Below are 11,001 nucleotides of genomic sequence, written 5' to 3'. Positions count from 1 at the left end.
CCTAGCCTGCAGTCACAAGGGGGTTTAGGTTTACAGCATTCTGTAAAATCAGACATTGTGACACACCTCCATAATTCTCAAAGTATCAGAGTATTTTTTCAGTACYACATTGACCACAGAAATCAGAAACTGATTAAAATTTTGTAAATATTTAAATACACAACCATATAAAATAAAGACCCCATTCCCCATTCAAATGGGCATTCTCTTCCCTCTGTTCTCAAAACTGAATGAAGCCTGTAGAATACACGGAGAGAATGCAACACAGGTGCTAAATCATGTAGCAAATTAAAAAGCTAGAGCAAATACACCCTCACTCACTCAAAATACACAAAATACAGTAGGAACACAAACATTTTCCCCACCTTGTCAACTATTTCTGTCAGCATTCCTGCGAGAGCTGTTAAGTGCAGGACAGAAGCTGTTTATTCCATTYGGTGAAGGCATTTCAGGAAGTCCACCTTCATCTAGTCAGAGCATAGCAGGAGCAGTTCCATGCACAGTGCCCTGAGCAGAAAAAAATGGATAATGCTTCTGMTTGGCTTCAGATTTAAGTTTTTCTCCCGGAAATATGCCAGTGACTATTAGCTGCTCTAGTATTCTTTTGGTGGCCATCTGTTCCCTTTCTCAGCCTCCTTCTAGCCAAATATAATTTTCCATATTTATCATGGCAAGTCAGTAATAAGAAAGACAAATATAACAGGATTGGCTGTTCTGCTTGTCATCTCAGTCTGTTCTTTCTCACTGAGCTCATGTGCTTGCGAAACCAAAAAACACTTGAACTTGGATTTTGTCAAAATTTGTCACAGCAACCTTGCTACACAGTGAGCAAAATCTATTCCCCAAGACTGGAAAATAAATTAATTCCTTAAGGGTTGGTTTCTCATTGGCCATTATACATCAATTAATGAGGACCAAACTGTGGCACCTTGGTCTGTGGTTCCTGACAGCAGCAGTGCAGAGCTACTGTGCCCTGTGGGATAATGAGGCTCTCATTTTGGTGAGGATAATGAGACAGAGCTGAGCTGCCCTCCTGTCATTCCTTCTCCTCCTTTGGAAGCGCTGCMTGTGCCATGGGGCACTGATGGAGGCGTCCCTATTCCCAAGCTGTCTCAGGGGAATATCTGAAATGAAAATACAGTGTGCTCCTCTCCTTCATACAGCCAAAGAATAGCATCTTCCTGCTGCTCTGAAATCTGCCAACAACCCAGAATAGTTCCACTTTCACTCAGAAACCAGGCTTTTCAAGGGAGAAATACATGCTCACCACAGAAGCTGCTGCTTTTACAGATGCTCCTGGAATGGTCAGTGCTTCCCACAGTGGCCAAAGCACAAACAATTGTTCCCTTGTATGCATGAAGGGCTCTGCAGAGCCTCTCCTGATGTAACTGCACCATCCTCAAAGGCACATTGCTCCCACTTCCACTTCCATCACTCCCACTTTTCCATTCATCCAAGCTTGGCAACCCTCTGATCAACAAATCCTCCCCATATWATAAACCTCACACGCAAGAGAAACTTCTCATTTTCTCACCAAATAACCACAAAGGCTGTCATGCCAGCAGAGGATCATGGAGATCAYGGAGTCCTAGAATGGTTTGGGTTGGAAGGGATTTTAAAGATCAACTCATTCCACCCTCTGCCATGGCAGGGACACCTTCCACTGTCCCAGGGTGCTCAGAGCCCCATCCAGCCTGGCCTTGGGCACTCAAAGGGATCCAGGGGCAGCCACAGCTGCTCTGGGCACCCTGTGCCAGGGCCTCCCACCCTCCCAGGGAACRATTYCTTCCCAGCATCCAACCTAAATCCATTCTCTGGCAGTCTGAAACCAATCTCCCCTGTCCTGTCCCTGCAGGCCCTTATAGAGCCTCTCTCCATCAGCATTCCCAGGACAGCCTCCATAGAAAGGAGGAAAACACAGATCTGTCCACGTTTCAGCCATTCCCCCTTAAGAAGAATATCTTCTACTTAATTTTCTTTATTTCTTTTCTTTTCAATGCTTTCTTTCCTTTTCATTTTATTACATTCTTGCAAACATACTSAAATTTGCTGTGATAAGTCATGCAGAAATAAAAACAACCTTCAAGATCATTCTTTTATCATATCTGAYGATAACCAACTAATTTTTGACAACATGAGAAATTGAATTAAGTTTTCTCCTCTGTTTCTCAACAATACCCTYAAAGCAAGAGAAAACTCCAGGATTCTTACTAAGTTTCAGTCATGCTACACTGAAGTAAAAAGCAGTGCATAAAATGTTGCAGCTATACATTTCAAAGCAGGTTTTTTTTTTAAGTTCAAAAGAAATATTTATGATTTTTGTAAGTATTTTTTTGAAATTACCCATTTCTGAAAGRTATTTAGTTAAAGGAGCTGAGTGCAATGGTACATAAATTCCTTGTGGATGTGATCATTGCCTCTGATCATCACACAGACAACATCTTTAACTACAARCTCCTTAAGTTTGGCAACATCTCTGTGAAGTAGAGTAGTATTGGTGGTAAAGGAAATTAAAGAACTTCCCCTGCAAAGAAAACCCAATCCTGGAGTGGGAAGAGGATTCACTCCATCTGAGCTAAGCATTGTGGCAGTGCCCCTGTCTTTTTACTGGCTTGGCTTGAGAAGGAGCCTGTTCCAATAAAGACTAACAGTCCCTGAAGTGATGGGAGTGGCACTGACAGAAAACTTCTTAACCCACTCTGCTGCATTTCCTCTAAYAAAGCATAGGAATTATGGTTTTTACCTTTTGCAAAGGAAATGGGTGATTTAAGGTTTTACATACATTTACTTGGGCAAAGAAGGCAGCAGATGAACCCATCAGTGCAGGTCTGCCAGGAATGGAAACGCCACTCACAGGTTTGGGCTCCTWTAGAATGTGTCTTCCACAGCAGAGTGCAAAGCTTGGGATATGATAAAGGCAAGATTCTAACATTTAAATTAGTTGCTAGTAAATCAACTCTTTAAAGTTTATTAACAATTCCTGTCACAGTTAAGATCTGTTGTTTTTCCTAGTTAACAAGAAAAAGAAATTACAATTCTGTTTGCTCTAAATGTGCAAAAAAATGTGGATAAGAATCATGAATGCATTTTTACATAGGAGGGAATTGAGGCACTTTGTTGCTAAGGATGCAATTGCCAGAAACCTTTGAGTGAATTTCTAACATTTGAGCAAGTGTCCTTGACTGAATTCAAATGGAATTAGGGTACATGAGRATTTTCCAAACACTCTCTGACTGTATGAAGCCTAAAGGACCCCAGCAACATCATCATTTCTAGAAAACAGACCAGGCAAAGAAGTGACAGCCCAGAAATCAGGGCTCCAACTGCTTTTACTAATGCATCAATCTGTTCTCAGGGTTATTCCAAGAACAGAAAATATGGTTATTCCTGGACTCACAAACTGAAGAGGAATCACATGAAAAGCAAGAATTGGCCATGGACCAGATAAACTGATTTAAATCGAGTGGGGTGCACAGATGAAATGTAGGTCCAGATAAGTTGAAAAGTCATATGAAAAAAAAATTGATAAGCAAATACACCATAGAATCATAAAATATCCTGAGCTGGAAGGGACCCACAAGGATCACTGAAGYCCAAATCCTGGTCCTGCACAGGACAGTCCCAAGTGTTACACATCTTAATTCTACTTCTCCAAAAAAATTTAAATGGTGGTTAATGCAATAAAAATACCAAATGGAATTGATGGCAGATGGCACAACTGACCAAATTATCTTCTTTCTGCTTTCTAATAGTTATTTCCAGYTCCTCACAACAGCTTTGTCATAACCTAATACAAACATTTGTACATCAAACAAAAAGATGCCAACCATTATTACCTTAGGATGCACTCTTTTATTTCTTCTTGTTTGTAAACAGGAGTTACTGGAGAAGCTGAACTCACAGCAGCTCTCACTGCTCCTTTCTTGCTTTTCCCACAATGACAAAGCTCCATGTTTTAAACCTGTCTCCATTAAATTGTTCTCTTGGTRATTTAAACCTGACACTGAAGTTCATCAGATCCAACCTGTGCCTGTCTGAACGAAAGCCTGGGCTSACTGATGGTTTTTAGAGTGAGCTGGCTGGAATCACGTCCAAGGCTGTTTTACACATTGCCCAGCACTGACACAAACCAAACTGAGCTGAGCTGGGAAGCTGATGCACGATGAAATCTTTGAGGATTTTGCACAAGCACAGCATGTTTGTCAATTAGGCTCAGCAGGGCTGCAAACCCATCCCTTGGGGTGCCTCATTTGCTCTGCAGATCCCCAACTAGAGACATAAGAGGTGAGGTCATTCCTCCCTGCTTCAACCCTCTCTAAATCCTCCTGCCTCACACAGGAACTAAACTTTATGAAAATGTGTCTCAAAGGGCTGTTTTCAACCTTGGCTCCCAGGAAGATCCAAGATAGGACAGGGGCCTTGTACCCTCTGCTTGGAGCTCTGGAACATGTTTTGTCTTTCTGCCTAGGGAAAAGGTCAGGAAAAGTACTGGAGCTAGCTACAAATACAATCATAGGCCACAGGGCTACAAAYGTATGTGCAAAGAATATAGAGAATATAAAAAAAGCAAAAATCATTCTGGCAACATGGTAACAAACCCAAAATTTGCACATAAATACACTTTTTTTTCTTTGCACAGAAGAAATGAAGAGTGTACATGGGAGCTATTGCAGTATGTGCTGGTCTACATCTCAGGAACGCCATGGATCAAAATTTGGGAGTTAGGCAGTGTTCCCACTTAGGAACAGGCTGTGATGTGTGAGGCACAGAATGCCTCCCATCACTTCAGTAACACACTTCCCCACTCTTTTGGGAGCAGCTGGAAAAATCTGTCTCCACATTTCTTTGGCAAGAAAGATGAATCAAAGCAAATGAGGAAAAGGGAAGGAGACTATCTCAGACAAGCTTCAAAGGGGACACAGTTCAGCAGGGAATTTATTCTCCATGATCACCTATTATTGCAGCCTTAGGGGGCTAATGAAGATACAGAGCATGAGGGTGATGGGTGAAGAGAATCAGACTTCATTCTATACACAACCCCCAAATTACACATCTCCTTCAGGTCATGATTCCTCTTAACTTCCAAACCACTCAGTGCTACATCTCTCCCTTGCTGATTTGAATGTTGATTTGTTCCATTCAAATCTTGCTGATTTGAATGGATCTTTGGCAGATTTCCACATTTGCAGCTCCTCTGCAGGWAACCTAAATGCAGCCAGCTCCAGGTAAATATATCTCATCTGCCTTTGATTTATGGGCAAGGCTCAGCCTTCCTAGAACAGCCATGCAGGTGGAAGGGCAGATGCAATGGGTGGGGGACCCACAGCACCAGAACCCATCCACATGGCAGGACAGGAGCTCAGAAGTGCTGCACTGAGGGATATTCCTCTGAAGCCTAAGAGCTGGCCTGCCTTCCCAAAACCTGGCAGTGGTTTCACAATTACATCTGCACAGCCACAGGGAACACAGCCAAAGGCAACATCCTTTACAAGTGAAATCAGGCAGAAATTTAGTTAGAAATTGAGTTCTWCCTAAAATCACTGCAGGACTTCTGGATATTATTAGAGATTATTAGGGCATGGAGTGATAGGACAAGGGAGGAAGGCTTAAAACTGACAGAGGAGGTTTACATTGGATATTATGAAAAAAATCTTTGCTGCCAGGGTGGTGATGTGTGCTAAAACTCTGTATCCATGGCTATGAAGACACAGCAGCATATCATCATAATGCCCACAGAATCATGGAATCGTGGTTTGCTTGGAAGGAACATTAAAGCTCACCCAGTGCCACCCCCTGCCATGGCAGGGACACCTTCCACTTCCCCAAGTCATGAGTAACAAGGCCAGAAATGGCTCTGCTGCCATCCAGTGTAAGCAATAGGCTTARCTAGGTAATAACTGACATTGTGGATTAGTAAAAGCTCTGTTTCATTAATCGGTAACAATCATGTCACCACTTTACTAAACCCCCTACCTCAGCATGGTACAGCGTCCTCAACAAAGCCCCAGGAGCTCCAAGCAAATTCCTCACTGTCTGAGCCTGAYTAATGCTGCTGACTTCCAGTAAGAGCATACACAAGGAAATATATTTGCCAGACTGCAATCAACATTTAAAAAAACTTTCAAAATTAATAAATTCAAAGAAAAAAATTAGATTATAAAAAGTATTTTATTTTCGTTTTTTTTTTAAATACAACATTCTAAAAAACATTTCACTATCACCCATACTGCCATACTGCTGTCTAGACTATTTTAATGCCGAGAATTTACGTATTTGAGAATTAAAATTATCACAGACCAAMACCTCTGAATATATCAAAAAGCTGRTGGCCCAGATTTAATCACTTTGATTAAATAATGCTATTATTCAGTAAGCACTTAAGGATGCCTAGCAATGTGCAGATAAAAACTCATCCTAACATCAGACACATCCATAACAAGAACGCTCCAAAATGGATGATGCCAGGATGCTGCCCACCCAGTGTTTATCAGCAAAACCCTTTCCCCAGTCTTTTCCTCTGTGTGGCACTTTGTCACTGACCATTTAACTGCTGGGAGCACTGGGATGGAGTGGTTTGACTCTTGCCAGTCTGGAGAGGCCAAGTCTAAGGCAGTGAGTAGGTGACTTAACAGGAACACAYTTCACAGAGGCATTACTGCTTCCTGATGGTGCTGCAAATTATTTTAAAACAAAAAGAAGGTATTACAAGTTTAAAGGGAAAAAAAAACAACACATGACCGTTGTCTTCTAATAGTTTTGCTAGCAGAACAAAAGAAGCATTCTAAAGAGAATGCAAAAAGGTCTGAACCAGAAGCACATGGAAATCACCCCCAGGGATYCATCCCTYTGGAGCAGCAGGAATGGTGCACAAGATTAATGAACCAGCCACGCMCTGCAGCAACACTGGGCAACTGTTCCCTGTGTCCTGTGCACTCTCAGGCACTCCACAGAGAAACACTGAGCACAACYCCAACACTGAGAAGAAGGCTTGAGAGAAAGGAGCCAAACAGGAAGAACCATGTATACAATATGGAGAAAAATCAAAGAATCAGCAAACAGCAGCAGCATGCTCWAACACCTTGAGAAAATAAAGCTTCTAAGCACTTGATTTACTGGAGCAGTTAAAATACTCCAACACTACTCTAATATTATTTGCTTAGAATAAATAATAATTTAGCACATACCAGAGATAAAGAAAGCTCTAAATGAGAGAGAAATGGACACAAGAGAATCTTTTGGTTAACATCTGATCCAGTTTGGAAAATACTTTATAAACCCCATGCAGAAAAAGGACTTAAGGATAATGCAGTAAAAGAAGCACAGATACAGCTTTCTTTCCTTTCTCTCTTTTCTCAACTGTCCACAGAAAATCTTTATAAAAAATACATAAAGGGCAGGCATTTTCCTGCTGCAATAATCTGGTTTTTTGTTTGCTTTTAGGAGAGCTTGCTAAAAACTTAAGTCAGCTGATGTATGTGTTCTATAGCTGCATCTCACCCGTACCTGGTGGGGTCCATTTCAGCTTTTTGTCTGTGACAGGACTTGATGCATGCAGAGGCCTCTCAGCTGCTTCAGGGGAACTGGACATCACCTTCTGCCTTGGCTCAGAGTTTTGTTCTGTCATCCAGGATGGGGAAACCACAGGTGATACTGGGACAGTAAAAAATAAAACTTACTTTAGGAAGATGCTCTTTAGCAGAGCAATCATCACTTAAGATGACAGATCACTGCCCAGCAGAAATGATGAGGATGGTACTGGACAAGAAGGGCAGAAGAAATTTCTCCTGACATACAAATGCAGAGAAGCAGCGAAATTTTGCTGGTTTGGGGATGAATAAGCTCCAGTGTTTAAATTTAGTGTGAAAGCACAATTGAGCTGTCAGGAGTATGAGGGGATAATGCTTCAGTAAGGGGAGAGTAAGGGAAAATACAAGTCAAAGCAGCACAAATTTCACTGAAAATCCAAGCTAAGTGTAAGACATCACATCCAAAGCACATCTAAGAAGAGGGTTTTTGTGGAGAAGAACTTACTGGGTACAGACTCTGGCTCAGAGTCAGGATCATGGTCTTTGTCATCACCATTGACCATCAATGACTTGTGATGTGCTGGAACTTGGGAGGCTGCTGTCCTTTGTTGGGAGGCTGCTGTCCTTTGTTGGGAGGCTGCTGTCCTTTGTTGGGAGGCTGCTATGCTTTGTTGGGAGGCTGCTGTCCTTTGCCTCCCATCACCCTCAGGTGCATCATCATCCATAACCTGATTGAGACCTTGAGAAAACGTGAAGGGGCTCAATTAACTCAAATTCAAAGTAAATCTATTCTCCTTCTCTGAAAGAATTTGCTATTTGAGTCGCCAGAATTCGTTTTGGTGATTTGGAATAACACTCTACAGAAACATATCACTGATACTAGTTTTCACATGATTCTCATTCTATTTTCTCATTGTCAAATTTATCAACATTTCTCTGTAATCAGTTTAACAAAAAGACCAAAAATAAAAGTAGAAAAATTAAGTTTCAAATGGCACAGCAAATATSTGGTCATGTTTGGTTGATCCTTAGACAGTATGAACCTACAAAGGAATTGAGGCTTAAGAGCAGCTTCCTGAAGAATTAAATAAACTCRGTATCTAAAAATACCACATGTCTGTGGCTTTTCCAATTACCTTTTAGTGATCTGTAACAATCTCACTCAGCAATCAACAGATCTGCCCATTTCAAGACTGGGGACCAAATTTTTAATGAAAAAATTGACATATCCTTCAACCTTTACTTAAGATAAAGACTCTTTTTTCCACATCAGTGAAAACCAGAAATCAGTGGAAACAGAGAATAGATAAGCTACTTAAATGCTCTTTCTGAAATGAGTATGAGGATAACTTACCTAGAAGTTCGCTGTCTACACTGCAATTGGAAAAAGGGGGTTGCCTCTGTCTGTTTTCTGATTTAACATTCTTACCTGTTTTAAAACCCAGGGAAAAAGACAAAAAAATATTACTACACAAAAAAACACATTATAAATGTAAAAACATTAAGAAAGTAAAATAGCTAWAGTTTTCATCTGTCTCTAATCCAAGTATATATTTGGAAGATCTTACAGAATAATTACTTTTCTCGCACAAAGAAACCCAAGAACATAAGAAAACAGACAATGCCTAAAAACTTTCACTTTCTTGTCATGACATCTTGAAATAAAATACGATTATTAATCTATTTCACTGTAAAATAAACTGCCATGTTCAAATTCACTGCATATAAATAAAGTGTGTTGCATGGAACTGTACAGTAACCTTGYTCTTCTGAATCTTGCACCTCTTGAAGGTTTGCAGGTTTTTCTTTGATGGATAAGGCTAAGGCAACTTCCAAATCTCTTTTATAAAGTTTGTCATCCAAGGATAACCTGGGGAAAGATACCAACATGTTCAATGATTAAACCATTACATGACTGTTACAGATCTATTTCTGGCTCACTGAACTGTTAAAAATTMAGAGACTTGTAAAGAGATTAATATTTCAATACGTATTTTCCAGCATATTGTATAACAAATATTGCATTTTGAAATACTTRGATAAAGTACACACTAATTTGTAAAATACTCTATACTTAAAAGTATTGTGAATGCAAAACATTGTATATACACTTACATACATATATAACATAAACTATTAATGGGYATTACCACATTTGCTTGAAATGCTGCACCAGAATGTGCACAACTTTACTAATTTAAACACAACTTTACTAACAAAAAATAGGTTTCTCTTTTTTTATAGACATCGACTTTGTATCTTCCTTTATGTTTTTTGGAAGGAAYCAATCTTTTTATTTCTCTGCTTAGAAGTTTCTTAGAAACTCRGATTTTTTACAGTTCTTTGCAAGTGCATCAATAAAGCTCAAAATATTTATAACAATCATGTATTAGTTCTTTGTCCTCAGCTGCTTAAAACTCCAGGGGAAAAGAAACCAAACCTGAATACTTACTGAAATCCAGTTTTACACASAGTTGACCACAACATTTCTTACCTTTTACTAAGTGTCTGTGCCTGGGATGGAGTCACTTCTTTGGGTGGCTTTTTTTGCTTCTCTTTTTTCTCTTTCTTTGATTCCTTGAGCTGTGTTCTGGATTTTTTGCTTGAAGGTGCAAAGTCTTCATCTGTTGGAAAACAGCAACAAGCTCGCATGAATTTTCCTATATTCTTAAATGTCATACTTACATTTCATTGCACATTGAAAATATATCATAATAACCTTTTTTGGAAATTAAACCTATTTTAAAAGAACACAACAGCTATAACTGCATTATCCTTAAACGTATTTAAAACGAAAATTCAACTGACCTCTTTTGCATAYGCTTTTATGTAAGAGGCAATGATTTCAAATTCTTGATGTACAAGAACATGCCACTTACCATCATCTTCCAAATCCCCAAACTGAGAATAATCAATAACTTTCTTGTTCCTGTGGCAAAACAAACAAAACAAAACAAAACAAAAAAAAAACAACAACAAAAAAAAAAAAAAAGTAAAATATACACTACTATTAATCCTTTCTGACTGAGCACTTTGATTTGTTAACACCTGATTTTTGGGCAAATTGTGTTTCACAAGAAAAAAAGGCACTGCATCTTCAGGTGTAGAAAAKCATGGAATATCCTGAGTTGGGAGGGCCCCACAGGGATCATTGATCCAGACCCCCCAACAATCCCACCCTGAGCATCCCTGGCAGCGCTGTCCGAACGCTCCTGGAGCTCTGGCAGCCTCGGGGCCGGGACCATTCCCTGGGGAGCCTGGGCASTGCCAGCACCCTGTGGGCACACAAGAACCTTTCCCTGCTCTCCAGCCCTTCCCTCAGGTCCTGTCACTGGTCACAGAGAGCAGAGACAAACCTACAATCAGCACAACTGTACATGCTGGGTGATTGGGAATATCTTGCAGGTTTTTTTGAAGAAGACTCCACAGCCTCTCTGGACAGTGTGTTCAGGGCTCGGTCACTGCCCGGGGAAGG

At 40.3% G+C, this 11,001-nt stretch overlaps 2 protein-coding genes across 2 annotated transcripts in view; both read right to left on the bottom strand.

Moving 5' to 3' along the window:
• DYRK4 (dual specificity tyrosine phosphorylation regulated kinase 4) overlaps window positions 1-507 on the bottom strand; it is a 17,537-nt gene extending 17,030 nt beyond the window's left edge. The window contains exon 1 of the mRNA XM_057387137.1: window positions 366-507. Coding sequence (XP_057243120.1) covers window positions 366-389 — 24 coding nt within the window. The 5' untranslated portion in view covers window positions 390-507. The remainder of the gene's footprint in view (window positions 1-365) is intronic.
• Window positions 508-6,174: 5,667 nt separating this feature from the next.
• Window positions 6,175-10,457, bottom strand: RAD51AP1 (RAD51 associated protein 1; the record flags this gene model as incomplete). The annotated part of the gene is made up of 7 exons (XM_057387136.1): window positions 6,175-6,671; window positions 7,504-7,650; window positions 8,032-8,265; window positions 8,881-8,955; window positions 9,287-9,396; window positions 10,021-10,150; window positions 10,406-10,457. Coding segments are annotated over 7 exons (876 nt in total), but the record flags the coding sequence as incomplete, so codon positions are not given.
• Between the last annotated feature and the right edge of the window lie 544 nt (window positions 10,458-11,001).

The sequence above is a fragment of the Malurus melanocephalus genome, unplaced genomic scaffold, assembly GCF_030028575.1.
Source record: "Malurus melanocephalus ecotype Western Australia unplaced genomic scaffold, MMel_1.1 scaffold_1144, whole genome shotgun sequence".
NCBI classification, from domain to species: Eukaryota; Metazoa; Chordata; class Aves; order Passeriformes; family Maluridae; genus Malurus; species Malurus melanocephalus.
This window is presented reverse-complemented; position numbering and strand designations above follow the sequence as displayed.